Source organism: Poecilia reticulata, linkage group LG10 (genome assembly GCF_000633615.1).
Source record: "Poecilia reticulata strain Guanapo linkage group LG10, Guppy_female_1.0+MT, whole genome shotgun sequence".
Lineage (NCBI taxonomy): Eukaryota > Metazoa > Chordata > Actinopteri > Cyprinodontiformes > Poeciliidae > Poecilia > Poecilia reticulata.
Genome location: NC_024340.1, coordinates 14,839,666 through 14,856,312, shown reverse-complemented (window position 1 = coordinate 14,856,312; position 16,647 = coordinate 14,839,666). Strand labels below are relative to the sequence as shown.

At 38.0% G+C, this 16,647-nt stretch overlaps 1 protein-coding gene across 10 annotated transcripts in view; it reads left to right on the top strand.

Moving 5' to 3' along the window:
• dlg3 (discs, large homolog 3 (Drosophila)) overlaps positions 1–16,647 on the top strand; it is a 109,484-nt gene that overhangs the window by 66,898 nt on the left and 25,939 nt on the right. For all 10 annotated transcript variants that reach the window (XM_008420772.2, XM_008420771.2, XM_008420778.2 and 7 more), the window contains 2 exons: positions 11,825–11,981; positions 13,012–13,114. In XM_008420772.2, the coding sequence (XP_008418994.1) occupies positions 11,825–11,981; positions 13,012–13,114 (260 nt within the window). The remainder of the gene's footprint in view (positions 1–11,824; positions 11,982–13,011; positions 13,115–16,647) is intronic.

Below are 16,647 nucleotides of genomic sequence, written 5' to 3'. Positions count from 1 at the left end.
AGTAAACCAAACTTTTGATCCAAGTCCACAACTCACAAAAGTGTACACACCCTCAAGTCGGATAACTACGTGTAAAATCATTTCAAAACTGTTTCTTCATACTTCGAACATTTTTAGTGGGACTGCATAAGTGTGCACATCCTTAAGCTAATATTAGTAGCATCTCTAGATCACAGCTCTTTTTAATGTTGGATTTAGTTCTGTACTCTGGCTTGACTATTACAAACCTTTAGTTTTCTTCTCGTATAGTAAGTTTTGACTTACTTTGGTGCTAGAAAATAAATCCTTCCTCATCTTCATCCTTAACCAGACACCTGAAGCTTTTGAGTCAGATTATATTTCAATTTGACCTGATTATAATTTCATCCACCTTGGAAAAACCGGGTCTATTTGAGGATAACTCACCCCAGTTCATTATGCTGCCACTGCTATATTTATCTGTAGGTGTAATGTTTTTTTGAGGGGTGAATCCCTGCTGGTTTGCGATCGTGCCACGGTGTTGACTTCTTCCTGACTGATGTGTGCAATGAGATCATCCTTTGTAACCACTCTGCCTCTGGCCTTTGCTAGATGACTCAAAAGAGAAAATGTCTGGGAAATTAAAGTGAAACTGCTTATCTTTACTACGGATACAACATAATTGCAATAATCATTGTTAGGTGTGTATCTAATGAGGGCGAAGACTGAAACTGATTTAAAAAGTGCCCTAGTTTGGGGTATGCAGACTAAGACAGGATGCATGTTGCACCTTTTTATTTTTACATGTCTTTTTATTTCAGTTTAACATGGATACATGTCACATGGTTGACATGGTTGCATTTTTACCCTGGTATTTTAACAGCACTTTGCACACTTTTGTATTGTCAACTACCTTTAAAAATTGACGTTTAAAATGATTAATTTCCACAATCATTTTACTAGTAATTTAGAACATTCAATAAACGTTGAAAATATGAAAATAGAACATTTTTAGCATGCATTTTGGTTCATTATGCTGGAGGAATATCAGAGCCATGTCAACATTTTAACTAAATGACTATTTAGCCATAAAACAGTCAAAGAAAATGTTATAATTCTCAGTGTTATTTATCTAAAAGTGTAAGGCTTCTAACTTTAGATTTAGATTTCAAGTGCAGTTTGGAATACATTATAAAAATGCTATACTGCTTCCAAATTGCAAGAATTCATTGAGAGATTCCCTGGCACTGCAAAGTACAAGCTACTACAAGTTACTTGTCTCACTTGTTAAGAGGCTACGGAAATAATACCAAACAATACAATCAGAATATATTAAACTTTATCAGGAGTTCGTGACGTTTATAACCCAAAGAACCATTTCATCTAAATAACATTTCTTTAGAGCCACATGTTTTGAAAAAACAAAAGAGTTTTTAGAGATTCAACTTTTTATTTCTATTTCTAGGTTTAAAAACACAAAATTGTTATCACAAAGAGGATGGATATGCATTTTCCTCTGAGATGTTGATATTTCTGTAAAATTATGTTAAAGGGCAACTTTATGTAGCGTTAAAAGTTACATCATTATTATTTATTTCTGTTGGGTTTTTTTATGGTTGCCTTTCTCCTCTTTTAAGTTTTAGATAAGACATCTACCTCCTTGAAATCCAAACACTCGGCCCGTTTCTGCTTCAGTGTAAAATGGAGCCCTACCTGCTCTTCACAAACACATCTCCACAGGAGCGCAGCCGAAAGGGCTTCCTGCTCCCACAAGCTGCCCGACTCCATCTGTCAGGAGGCATTGATAAAACCGAGCCCATATCTCAGACCTCGCTGCTTTCGGTGCTGCTCGTTATATTTATGGCAGCGGTTTGTGGGTTATTTTCTGTTTGGCAGCACTAAATGTGCAAAAGGGCCCCCCTGCATTTTGATTTTCTTTTCACAGCCTTGATCATTGTGCATCACCACATGGATGAACGCTAGAATGTTTCCGTATGAGCCGTTGCTTGTGTTAAATTTAGCCTATATTGTGTAACGAGTAGTCCATGCTCTGATTCCAGTACGCATGTTTGAGGAGATGGAACAGGAAGAATAACGCAGCAGCCAGAGAGAAAATTCTGATTATTCTGATTAGGATCCGTGAGGCTAAAACTTAAGAGGCTACCACGAATGCAAACTCTGATCCGGTACAGACCAGCAGACGAACAGCAGTAGCAGACAATCCTGCAGCTGTCATGATTCATCAGCACACTGGGAAAATCAGGCCACGCACTCCGGTCTTACCCCTCTCATCACCCATGCTGCCAGCTCTGATCACACATGCATACTGTACACAGAGACATTTGCTCATAGCGTGCTGACAAACGGACAAACACGCAGATAAGCGCAGTGCGCCGTTGTGACAGCGGGAGATGCCTCGCCGAAGTATACACCCGACCCATCACACACCTTGTAAATAAGCCGCACAGATGAGAACGGCCCACACAGCCGCCGTCCGCACACCTCTGCGCAATCAGGGGGAAAAAAAAAACATGGCGTCGTCTCGGAGGATGTCACGTCTGACAGCAAGTCACAGCACATGAGCATCTTTGCTGTATGAGACTAACAGGCAGGCTGCATTTCCTTTCTACCAGCCATTGGCTCCAACTGGCAAGGTTATTTTAGATCAGGGGTGTCCAATGTGTGGCCCAAGGGCCATTTGTGGCCCCTGGAGTGATTTTCTCTGCCCCCCCCCCCCAACTGCAGTTCAAGACTGATACAAATTAAATGTGTCCAGCACAGGCGGTGGATGCAGAGACTTTTTATTTATATTCAGGGTGAAATTATGACCGACATTATTCTCTTATAATGGAAAATGACACAAAATATTACTCTTTTTATTACCAAACCTTGATAATAAGTAGAATTGGGGTGAGGATTTATCATATCGTAAAAATTTTTGATTTATTGTTGTCATGATAAATTTCACTCATTGATAATGAATAAAAAAACTAAACTGACAGTACGCTATTTTTGCTATTTTCTGTTTGTTCCATGAGAGCTTCAATAAATATAAGTACATTTGAAAATATGATTAAATGTTGTTACTGTATGCAGTTTTGTGATATAAATTACACTTTTTTTAAGTCATTGTTTTTCAAGAACAATGTTTGTGTTTGTGGTTCTTTGCTTAATGCTGTCACAACCATACAGTTTCTTAAAAAAAAAAGGAATAATTTTTTTTATCACAATCTTAATTGTTACCACAAACTATGGAGATAAAATTTTAAGTCCATATCGCCCACCCTTAATGAAGAAACACATTTATCCAGAGACGTTTCCTGAAAAGATAACTTTGCTGCACCCAAATCAAAAGTCTTATAAGAAATGTATTGAAATTATTAACATCCACATTTTATTTAACTGATTAAACTTGGCTAAATATAGAAACATTTTGAAAGAGTGACTCAAATCCTGTTCTTATAAGTGAAAGTATGTTTGTTTGTTCAATCGAGCCCAAAAGAATTTGAAAATAAGATGCCTTTGTTTTACCACAGCAAAATCATTTTTAAAGTTTTGGATCTACGATGAGTAACATCCTTTATCTACAATACAAACCAAACTAAACAACAACAAAAAAAACAATCAGCCATTTTATGAGTTAGGTTTTTGTATTTTTAAAATTTTCTTTTGTCCTCTGAGTACTTTTTACTCGAGGATTTAGGACACGCCTGTTTTATGTAGATGTTTCAGTCTTTTTCCCGGCTGCACCTCCCCCTCACAGTTCTCCATCTGATATTAGCCCCTTTCTGGTTTCTGTCCACATTGGGCTGATGGGAGATAACGCGTGTTTAAAATGCATCTTTGTGAACTATCGCTAAAGAAGCAGCTCCCCTCTGCAAATACTGCCGAGCTCCACAGCAGATTCTGTGTGCAAATATTTTGGAAACTTTGGATTCTTGGACTGTTATCCGCCATGCAGCGCCATTGGTTTGAGGCTTCTGTTTGGTCTGTGACACAGAGGCGACTCGTAAAATAAAACCAGAATTATAATAACAGGGAGCAGATCCTGCTAAAGTTTGAAAGAACAAACTTTTTTCCATAACAGTAAAATAAACTTGTATTTTAAGCTTTGCAGCGATAAGTCACTCATGGAAAAATGGGATCTATTATTAAAATGATCTTTAGTTGCAACCTTAGCTTTTGGTCATCAAGATAATACAACAATCATCTCTGAGGACGTCACAGATTATCTACACACAGTTTGACTCTGTCTACAAGTGGCTGCACCGCATTTTATTTACTTTTATTTCATTTATTTCAAACAGGTTTTGAAAAACAAATAATCAGTGTGACAAGAGAAAACATGCATAGCCAAGAACATAACAATCAGTTTACCACTACCTTTCTGTTTGAAAAGAACTAGGAAGAAGTGATCAGTCACTTATTTAATCCTACCCCTTATCTGAATTTTATGACATGTAATATTTACCGAGTCAATAATTATCAGAAATTTGAAATATTCACATACCAACAAACAAAATTATTACAAACTAACTCTCATAACAAGACAAGAAAATCTACTAATGATAATAGTAATAATGATAATTGTGAATAACTGGGTATACAGCATCAGAATAATTACCAACTCCTTGCCAATATACACCCAATAAAAACCTGAATGAGTTTTACTGGGATTTCGTACGCTACGCAGCGCTTTTGCAAGGTGCATAGATCCTTTGCACAGCAGTTGAACAACAGTGCTTCAAGCCTGAGTCCCGCAGCAGCAGGTGAGCTAATCAGTAACTCCCTTTTCCTGCAAACACAAAAACCTCCAACTGGTGAGTGCAAGAATTCACCCAATGGAGTCGCTTTGATGTTTGCTTTGCACATTTAAAGGCTGCAAAAACACAAAAAAGGAGGCTGAAATAAAACTAATTAAGCCAGATTCACACATCGCAGGTGTTAATCATTCTCCACTGATTTTCTATTTGGTCACAGACGGTGACAGTGTTTGAATTTCCACCTTGCTAGTGAACAAATATGTCACTGTCAAGTTAGAGGAAAAGAGCAGCAAAGAGAAGTTGTATGGGGGGAATTAAATCAGTGAAGCGCAGACAGTACAGTACATACGTCATCTGTTTGAGGAAGGGAGAGATAAAGTGTCTGGAAATGGCGTCCATCTGCAGTGTCCGCCATTAATCAACCAAGCAGAGCCAATTACTGTGCTGCGTCCAGGGTAGCCCGACCTGCCGGACCCTGCTGCCCAGATATCCATTCAGAGCCTGGGGACGGAGCCGCCGCAGCCTCAGCCAACCAGCACACTGAGGCTCGGGGGGAGGAGGAGGCGGGCTCCGAATTATAAAGAGAAAAGGGTTCTGCCGCTCCAGAATTGTTTACATTCCTGCCATGGATGAAAAGGCGGAGGGGAGGGGAGAGGAGGGGAAGCAGGTCTTGTGATGCAGGGTGGAGGCTTTAATGCTGCATTTGAAATAGTAAGAATTCACAGCTATTTTCTACTGAAAATGGCACCGTCAATGTGAAAATGCCTGAAATGTGAAAATGCACGTTTTCAAATACATGTTTTATTATCTCAAATTAAGCATCACATTCAGGAATGTTTAAAAGATTTTTATTTCAAACATCTTTTAGAAATGTTTGTTGAGCTTTGGTGGAAGATCAATAACCTGCTGCAGTAAGTATATATTACCTTGGTTTTATCAAAACATCCATGTTTTGTTTTGTGTTTTTAAGAATGTTTGGTACTACTGGACCTTATTTGACAGTAATATGACAGGAAGAAGGCAGAGACATGCAGCAAAGGATCCGAGGACGGGATTTGAACTCGGGACGTAATTCTCTGTATGCAGGGGGCTTGCTTTTAACCACTGAGTTTTTTAAAGTGAAATTTGTCACTGAGCACAGGAGTCTGATTCTCCTCACTCATCTTTTTATGCACGTTTGCAAAACCACATTGTTGAACGGAGTGCAAGACTCTCCGCTTTGAGCAACGCGCTGCTTTGAGAGGAGGCTTTTAGGTCAACTTCGGTACTGCGATTAATCTGAATTGTACAACAGAGTATTTAAACCAGCTAAGAAAATGAAAAGCATACAATTGTAAGGATAAAGTTGTCATTTTGCATTAATATAGTTGTAAAGGAATAAAGTCATAATATTATGAGAATAAAGTCAAGTTTGCACAGTCATCAATTATGAAACAAGCAACAAACATTACATTTTGTCAAAATTGTCAAGCAAATAAAAATCATATGTTGATCAAAGTCATATTAGGACTTTATTCTCTAAATATGAAATTTTATATTTTTACATCTCGTTCTTTTGACATTATTCTCATGATACTATGATTATTCTTTTAATATTATGACTTTATTCTTGTATGAGTTTATTCTGGTGTTATCGATCGCCTTTATTCTCAGACGAGTTTATTTTTGTAATATTATGACTTGATTCTTGTAAGGAGGGCTGCACAGTGGCGCAGTTGGTAGCGCTGTTGCCTTGCAGCAAGAAGGTTCTGGGTTCGATTCCCGGCCCCGGCCTTTCTGCATGGAGTTTGCATGTTCTCCCTGTGCATGCGTGGGTTTTCTCCGGGTACTCTGGTTTCCTCCCACAGTCCAAAAACATGACTGTCAGGTTGATTGGCCTCTCCAAATTGTCCCTAGGTGTGAATGAGTGTGTGCATGGTTGTGTGTCTCTGTGTTGCCCTGCAACAGACTGGCAACCAGCAACAGATGGGCACCAGCACCCCTCCCGACCCCAATAAGGGACAAGGGTGTAAAGAAAATGGATGGATGGATTCTTGTAAGATAATTTTATTTATATAGCACAATTTCAGCAACAAGGCAGTTGAAAGTGCTTTACAAAAGGCAAAAGTATAAAATTACATATTGGTTCCCCATGTTTAATAAGAATAAGAATGTATAATCTCTGGATTGTAATGTTTTCTTAGTATGTCCCATCGTGGCATTATGTAATATTAATGCATTACATTTTTTAGATTAATCGCATACTAACATGTTAACGTTCACAACCCTAATTAAAAATCTCATAAACAAGACAAACGCATTCTTCCTCAGATAAGGTGGTCTTTCTTATCTGCTGAAATATTCCACAGTAGTCTAAATATTATCCTGCTGTTGGGAAATCTTTGTTGCTGACCAGCAGTCAGTCAGGTCATTGATTATAAGATCAGCAAATCAGAGGCTTGGAAATGACGAAAGGTCATCCACGCGTACCTCAGCCCACTCAACCTTCTGCAAGTTATCAAGGAGTTCCTGGGAATCTATCTGTCTAGTCTCCGGAGGAGCGAGCTGACAGACAGGAATGCTGGTCTGCTGCTCTGCAGAGAGCTGAAGCCACCAACGCGTCACAGCAGAAACGGCGCAGCTTGATAGGAGATTAAATCTGAGCTGGAATCTTCTTCCAGTTTCTACAAAATGGATAAAAACTTGCTGGAACTGGAGCGTTGGGGTGAACTATGGCGACCCGCCTCGGAGCTGTTTCTCATCACAGCACACCAGGATGAGATAGGGGGAAGGAGGCCCCAGAAAAGAGCTTCTAAATGTGTGGACCTCCTCTGTGTGGAGGGTCAGAGTCTGTGAGCGGCCACCGCAGCAACGCCGTGTCCGAGATGTTCACGGTGAACATCTCATCCTCCATGTCGCTGGTGAAGAGGCTGCCTCAGCACGCAGTGGGGAAACGCTCTTTCAGAAGCACACACCGGATATGGATCCTGAGGTAACCATGGAGATCTGCGTGCCTTTGAAGCCGAGATGAAAAGCTCAAAATGGAAAGCGGGGTTATTTTAAGTCCAAGTTAACCTGAAGGCAAGTCGGCTGTTTTAGCATATTTAATGGCAGCAGCTGCTCACTGTTTTTTGTTTACAGATATTTGTTTTTGAAGCTGTGGAAAACATTAAACCCAACATTAAACACCGTCATCCATACCGTTGGTTTTAGGGCAACTAAAAGGCATCAAAGAAATCATCTTTAAAGCTTTTCCTCTCTGTTTGCCACATTTCTCTTGTCTTTTTGTTGTAGGTACAGTTGTATTGTTATAATCTCCTCCAGTCTCCTAGTTCAGTTATTTAAAGGGGACTTAAGATGCAAAATTCACATTTTACACATTTTTGTAATTTCGCTTTAAAAAACCCATTCAGTAATTTCTTTGGAAATGTTGATGTTTTTTTTGGTGTCTGGAAAATTTCAAAAACCTCCCGATTGTTTGAGTCACAGTCGACGGAAAACTGTCGACTGTTTTCCAACCTCCATCATATTTAGTCAACTGGCTTTACTGCTGTTTTTCCAGTATGACTACTGTAAAGAACAAGTGTTTTGTTGTTGACTTTCCATCCTGAAACCACGTGCTGCATTCTTGTTGGTTGTACAGGAGCCTCCGCTTCTGCCTGTCAAAGCTGTACAGGTGTATAATAGCAAATCTGTCAATGTGAGTGCGAACATTAAGTTGGGCCAGTAGCAGCTTATTAAATTTAAAATGACACGATGGAAATCTCATTGTCTATGAATAATTTTGTGGAAAAAATTTTTTGTTGAACCCTATCATAACTTCTTTAAGGCTGTTGCATGTTTAATAGGTCACCTTTAAGAGTTTTTCTTCCCATTTAAGATAAACCTCAGAGTCTGAACTGCTTTCTCAGCCGCCGTTCGACAGGAAAAGCTGCCTTAACTTGGAGTCTGAGCGCAGCCATTAGGGAATGAGATGTAATTGTTCCTGTAGACCGCAGGCTGGGAAGACCACTAATGGGAGACATGCCGTCTTTTCTGTTGAGAGGAAATTGTGTGTGTTTTTGTGCACAGCGGTGGATGTTGATATCTGTTGAGAGTGTATATATGAGTGTGTGTGTGTGAGAGAAAGAGAGAGAGGGAACTGTTAGGTTTCCCAGAGTCTGCGTTTTTATGTGTGGTGTGTGATTTTGCTGTACTGAAGCGGTGGTTTGGCCTCTCCAGCATCTTAAAGCCCAGGCAGCCTGCTGGAGGATGAGTCATAGAGGCTAAAGGAGAGCTTTGGGTAGTGGCCTATTGTCGTGCTCTGATTTCACTGCATGCTTGTGTGTGTGTATGCATGTGAACATTCCCATGCATAGGCAGAAAGTGCTGCTATCAGTAGATAACAGCTCCTTGGACCTAGTGGTGTTACTGCTGATGTAGTGAACAGTGCAACCTGTCAAATATACTGCAACTCACTAATAAGACATAATAGAAAAGAATAGTTTAATCTGAAAATTTACACATCTTTCATTGCCAACTTTAAATAACACTTCCTTTAAATAGTATTATACTTTTTTTTTTCCAAAGTTTTTATTTATTTTCCACAATGGAAACATTTTCATGATGGTATCATTATCCTCCAGTATCATTCTTTGTCAGACTTCTGTTTGCTTTTTACATCTGTCCAGATTTGTGACGATATGCAGTGCCAGTACTAAACGGGTGTTGGTACCGGTTTAGCACCAGTGTTGAATTTTTTGTGGATGATTTCTGATGTTTGTTCATTTTAAGACTCTTACCTGCCAATTTTATGTTAGTTTTTATTATTTTTTAGCCTGTTGATATTAAACTCTTTAGCCTTCCCTTTAAGAATTATAGGAAGATATAAAACAGCTTTAAAAAACAGTGTTATAGGATAGTAAGCATCAAGTATTGATACAGAATGAGGAAAGGCAACATCATGTTCTTTTATTATTATTATTTTAAAGTAAAGATGAAAGAATTTTATATTTTGAACTTCATAATCTCAGCACAGTTAACAGCATTAATAAAACTACAGTGTGTATTTCCTGGAGAATCTAGATTTAAGACTGACTTATTTACAGTGATTATATGGAATCACTGTAAAGATTCTCTAATCTCTAGAGAATCTTGAGTCTTGATATTTCCAAAAGACTTCCAACATTCCCAAATCCAGCATCCTCCATAGTTCTGTTTACGATGTTATCCATTTTGATTGTGGTTTAGTGCAGCAGCTGTTGTTGAAACTGTATTTTCAAGAATAAATTGACAAATACAATTATTTGCGTAGTTTCTCTAACAGCAGCAGTAGTTTTGGACTGGAAGCACATCAACACTTTAACAAGCTGTCCTCTTTACCAAAAGTTTTACTAAAATCTGAAGTCGACGCTGTGAGGAGTCATAAATGTTTGACTTCTGATGACTCATATTTGTGCAAACAGTGATGCAAAGAGGAAGAGTGTACCACCAGCACACTGGTTGGTGAATCTTCAGCAGTCAATGATTTACCTGAATGTCTAAGCCTCATCTTGACTCATTTTGCATTTACCGTACATGTTTAGGCATATACAATATATTTATGTAGCATTTATAAGGAGGGGTTTGCTTTATTTTTGGTCAAACATTTTTCAACATGTTTTCAAAGTGGCTTCTCCATATAATCACTGTAAAGATGTCAGTCTTAAAATCTACCAAATACTTAGACTATTCATAAAAAGACGCAAACACAATTTTCCTCAACATTAAATCTGATTAAACTTCCTGTTTTAGATGATTTGGGATTAAATCACCTGACTAGCTATTTCTGATTTCTTTTGCTTTCTTTAAATTCAGAAATCTAAACATATTTCCTAGTATTCACATGGGTTAGTGACCACAGGCGCCATGAGCAGCTAAAATCTTTAAGAACATTTACACCTGCTTATTTTATTAGCTCAAACACCAAATATATCTTAATATCCATTAATATGCACAGTGGAAAACATCTTATCACAACCGCAGAAGCTAACATCTTCCTTATCTCCACTTTTGGAGAAACAGCCAATCAGAGCCAAAGAAAATGAAAGGAGCTTCTAGATTGGCTGCTTTCAAACAACAGCCAATAGCAACTCTAGTAGGATTGTGCCCAGCTTTTTTTAGCTTCCCAAGCTGCATTTTCAGTCATTTTTTTCTGAATATGGCTTCAAAAATTAGGGTGTTTGCCCTTAAATCCACCAGTAAACTGTAATCTGACTTTTTGCTGATTTTGATTTTTGGCTTTTTCTTCCAGACTCGTTTCTTTCTGCATTATGATGCTTTCTCACCAGCTTCAGCCAGAATCCTTACAAGGTCTTTAGCTTTAGTTCTGCAGCAGATTCACATGTTTCAGTCCAAAACTTGTTGAACTGCAACATCTGGAAATTGTATGCAGGGATTAACTAGATTACTTGAAGGTCTATAAGAGTCTTCCTGATATGTTGGCTGATTTCTCCAGGAGGTTCTACAAGGAAGCAGCCACTTTTAGGTGTCGCCTGAAAATACATCCATTTAACTCAAATGTTATCAATGCATATAATAACTTGAGTGTAAAGAAAATCCTCAACTAACAAATAAAAATGAGTTTGTCAATGCAAACTGATCTAAAGCTGTAAAAGTTTAGTCTGATTTAATGTCAGAAGATAGAATAAATATTTTGTTTTTTAAACTGTAAATTTTCAGCTCCTCACTGGTCAAACTTTTCTTTTTTGTGAGAAATCAAACAGGTGTTTAATGCGTTTTGGAGGAGAAAAGTATCTACTGTAAAGACTTGGGACACCCAGACCTTTGCATGCCTCTGTAGCATAATGACAGCTGCATGGGTGTTTCAGAGTTACTCACTGCCTTCTGCCAGTTTGTGGTGCCCTAAACCTCAATCATCTAAATGTTCTGTTTACAGCATTCCCAGTACAAATAAAGGTTCCAGATTGAGGAATCTGCCGGTAGATCCTCTACTGAGTGTTCTAAACATTTTGGTATCATGCACAGTCGAAGCAAAAATGGCTGTTGTCTGAAAACACCCTGCATATATCGATCTCCTGTGGTATCTTCTGTCTATTTACTCTATCCTGTCCTTCACCCTCACGTCGTCTCTTTTTCTTTGGCAGGGAGCCGAGGAAGGTGGTGTTGCACAAGGGCTCCACCGGATTGGGCTTCAACATCGTCGGCGGGGAGGATGGAGAGGGGATTTTTGTCTCCTTCATCCTGGCTGGAGGGCCGGCTGACCTGAGCGGCGAGCTGCGGAGGGGCGACCGGATCCTGTCGGTCAGTATTTGAACTCCCAAGCTTCCTGTCTGCCCTCATCCACAACTGTAACAAGCTGGAGGAAGTGAGATTTTCAGCCAGCTCCCGCTGTCAGAATAATGATGATAGAATTAAAGGTGGCCTGGCGTTCAGAAAGCCTGCAAACACCTGCCCACGCAGATATGTCCTTGAGCAAGACATTAAATCCATAACAACTCTGAGGGAGCCAAGCTGCTCTCTGCACAAAATCCAGTGATGCTTAAAAATATGACTGTAGTTCAGTTCTGCATTCAGTCCAGCAACACATTATGCATAATATTTAAACATGACCTATTGTGCTTCCTTGAACGGGTTAGGATAAGTCTATGAACATTACAAAACATGTTTGTTACTTTTTTATGCACAAAGTCATTCTTGGTTAAAGAGATTTTAGTCTACTCAGTTCTGCCTATTCTGAGCTGTTTCGGGGCCTTTATCACTTTAACTTAACGTTTACATTCACACAAATGGCTGAAAACAAACACACAATTCAACAACCGTACATCTTTGAAAAGCAGAAGTAGAGCCTCCTACACAACCAACAAGAATGCAGCAAGTGGTTCTGGATGGTACATCAGTAAAACCAGCTGACCCAAAGAGCTTCAGCTCTATGTGGGTTGCTAAGTAACAGGGCTGGTCTTAGATCGGGTTGCTAAGTGACGGCACAGTGCTTGTCGAATGTGAATCAACATTCAGGAGGTTACTAAAACTGCAGATCTTTTGGAGTATGTCTCCACCATGTTTGAACATTTAAAAAAATGCACTTTTTTATTCTTCTTTGCAAAATAGTCTAATTATCTCAGTGTTTTTCCACGTCATGATTATCCACTACTTTTGTGTGGATAAAATCCCAATAAAATAAACTGAAGTTTGTGGATGGAACAAAATAAATCTGAAGTTACATAAGCTTGAGGACTTTTGCTTTGTATTTAAATTGAGTATAATCCAGAAAGCTGAGAATATATTTTTTTACAGATCAAAACCTTTAAATCGTTTTTAATTTTTTTTGCAGGTGAATGGAGTGAACCTTAGGAACGCCACTCATGAACAGGCGGCTGCAGCCCTGAAGAGAGCTGGACAGACTGTCACCATCATTGCTCAGTACAGGCCTGAAGGTAGGCAATTACTGTCACCTTTCATGTATTTATATGCTTTATCACAAATGTGTCTCAGCTTTATACTTCTTAATTTAATCCTACTTGTGAAAATGGCGGCAGAGCGTTATTTTAGCAGCTGTTGGTTTTTCAAAATGAGTTTTGGGGTGGACAGTTTTCCAGCCCTACTGATCTTCGCTTGAGTCCTTATTAAGTGCTTGTTATAATTTCACTTGTAAAACAATTTTCACAGTGAGCAGTGTCAACAGATTAGTCCCATTAGAGCAGGAAATTGTCTATTAAATTTGGAGCTAATTTAAAGTTAATCTGTTTTAGAAGTCCACAGAGATTGGCCTCAATTCAAAAAAATCAATTACAGTCTTTTGCTTTATTAGCAAAATTGGCTAATAAAACAGCTACTTGCCATTCCACCATGTAAAGTAAAGGCTACCATTCTTCTTTTCTTTTTTTTTTTTACAATTTTGAATGAAACTTATGACAACAATCTACTGGTTTTTCACTTTGTTAAAGATCTACTCCTTTTTCTACAGATATGTAAGGCAACTTGTTGGTTTTTGCAATATTTGGTGAGCAGGAAAAAAGGGTACTGAATATTTCCTTAAATTTAGTCATTAGAATAACTGTAGCCCTGGTTTTGAAAGTTGCAACATTTAGAAGACAGTTTGATAAGCAGAAGTATAGAAACTGCAAGCATAACACAAACCTGTAATTGTTAAACGCATTAGACGTATCCAGAGTTGGGAAGTAACTAGTTACTACATTGAGTAAATTACATTTTTTTGAGTAATATTTTTGAAAATAATTTACTTTTAGGAGTATTTTTACTACGCTGGTCTTTTTACTTTTACTCGAGTTATTTTATTATGAAGTATCTCCGCTCATTGTTGAGTAAAATTTCAGGATTTTCTACCCACTGAATGAAAATCAAATATGTTTTAACCAAAAATTCACCAAACACAGACACACACCTGCAGTTTTTCTTAGTCTTACAAGTTTATTCCTGAATAATCCATGCGACCTTCCTGAATACCTTTTTTTTTTTGCCTGAGTTTATTTTTTGTTACTTATTTGAATTGTTGTTTTCATCCCTGAAATACCAAAATTTAAGCTTAAATTTATATTGATTATGTAATTTTTAAAATTGTTGATTAATAATTTAATTATTCAGTACCTGAGTAGACTTTTTACCAAATACCTTTTTTCTTGTACTGGAGTGATTTTTCAGATGGCTACTTTTTACTTTTACATAAGTAAAAATATGCTGAAGTATTTATATTCTTACTTCAGTAAATTTTTGTGAACTCTGCCCACATCTGGAAGTACCAATGGAACACCACTACAAAGTTGAGTTTTACATATGCATGTTGGCAAAGTTCCCATCATGCATCTACTGCTGTCCGAGGATTCAGTGGTAACTGAAGGTTTAGGTGTCAAATACCAAATTACCGGGGCTTCTCTGAAATGGAAATGTTACCAGGTCGACACACGTAAACTATACGTCTCACCTTTCAAGATGTCTGAACGGCTGCAATCACATTAAGAGACTTGGAGATGCAGCAGTAAATGTAGCCGGGCTTACAATATGGTCAGCTGTTCAGAGCAACCTGACAAGTCCAAATATTAAATACTATTTTACTTAAAATGAAGCTAAAGGATAGCCTTATTTAGAATTGGAGCGCAAAAATAGAAAACATAATTTAAGAATTTGATGTTAAATTGAAACATGCTAATTCCCCTTATGCTGTTTTTTTGTTCAGTCTTCAGTGTCTGGTTTTGTTGTGACCAAACGGTGAAATGTTTATTAATGTGAGGAAATTACAAACCAAAAATCCAGATTAGCAGGCCTGAGAAACAATCATGCGAACTAACCAATGCCTTTATAAACATACGTCAAAGTTCTTTCCCAGCTCCATCCTTCCCTTGTTTACTCATAAACATATGGGAAGTTTACAAAGGACAAATGATCAGCACAAAGTGTCCGCAAAAACATCAGTAAAGGTCAAGTCAGATTAAAGTGTTTATTAGATATTTTGAGTTGCGTGAGGAAATCTTTCAGTGAAAACTAAAGAGAGACCACAGAGGTCTGGGATGAAGCGTTTCTGTGTGAGGTTTGGTTTCAGTGTGACTTAATTAGCAATCTGAATGAGATCAAACTGCAGCTTGACTGGGGAAATTACCAACGCCGCGCATGCTGCATTGAGGGCTTTCACAGCCTCGCTCCACCTGTAGGAAATGCTGCAAGAAGAAAGTCATTCTGCCAGTTCATGGCAGATACGGTCGCCTAGACTGAACATGCTTTCTGCCGAGTTCACAGCAATCTGCCGACAAGCCAGAGGAAACACAAAGGTAGAAATGATCTGTTTTTAAATTTCAAAGTCGTGCCACACTGACGCTGAATAATTACTCTCAACTTTTAATGTTTATTGACCAACAATCCAGCAGCTCAACTGATTGTATCTGAGTTGCACACAACATGTGAGAGCAGATTTACTCTGTAATGAAAACAGAAGTCATGTCACTGATACTCGCCTTTCTTCACAGGTTGTTCATGCTTGGAAGCCCTGTAGTATGCTTGAATTACAACAATTATGTAAAGAATGTGGGCCAAAATTCCTCCATAGTAATGTAAAAAGACTCAAACACTCGATGCTGGTTGTTGCCTCCACAAGCGGAAAAACCAGTTATTCGGTTTCAGGAGTAATTACTTTTTTACACTTGGACTGATTGGGTTTCTTCCCTTTTTATAAACTAATTCCTCATTTAAGAATGTTGACGTTTGCATTCATTGTAGTTGTGTTATTTTTGATTATCTGAAAGTTTTTACCAAAGCCAGACAAAATTTGTAAGGAGACTAATGTTTTTCTAATTTGCTATTTAATAACAAATTAGAAGTAAAATATCTTGATGTTATTTCTGATCCTCATTTAAAGTTTATTAAGATATCAAGTAATGTTTGCAAAAGCAAACATGTCTTTCTTCAGACTAATTAGTTTGTTTACCGTTTCATGCTGCAAATATTTTCATGCATTCATTTTATTTTTCCTCATTCGCTCTACGGTTATCACCGAAAATTATTCATAATTAGATGATTAAGATCTTGGATACGAAGGCTTGTGGGTCACATTACTGTCGTTTTCTTAAGAAACCAAATGTGATGAACTTTGAAAATGCCATTAAATTTTAGAACCTCGTTCAAATTTTTAAATGTTCAAGTGGTACGACTCCTCGAGATTTCAGCGACCTTTCAGTTCCACTTAGAGCTGCTGCTTCAGTGGAAATTGTTAGAAATTGTTTTAAATAGTCAGATAAATGATATCTGGCTGAATATTTTGGTTTTGTATCATTGGACTGAATCAGTTATGTTTTGATTCTGTATTGTATTTGCATTTTAAATTTTGTGCAATAGTCTTTGTTTTCATGTAAGTAAATGCCCAACTTTGGACAGACATTGCAAAAAAGCCTTTTTTTTATTGTAAAGTGTAATTTTATTCTATTGAACGCACACTCCTATGAAAATACACCACATATATATA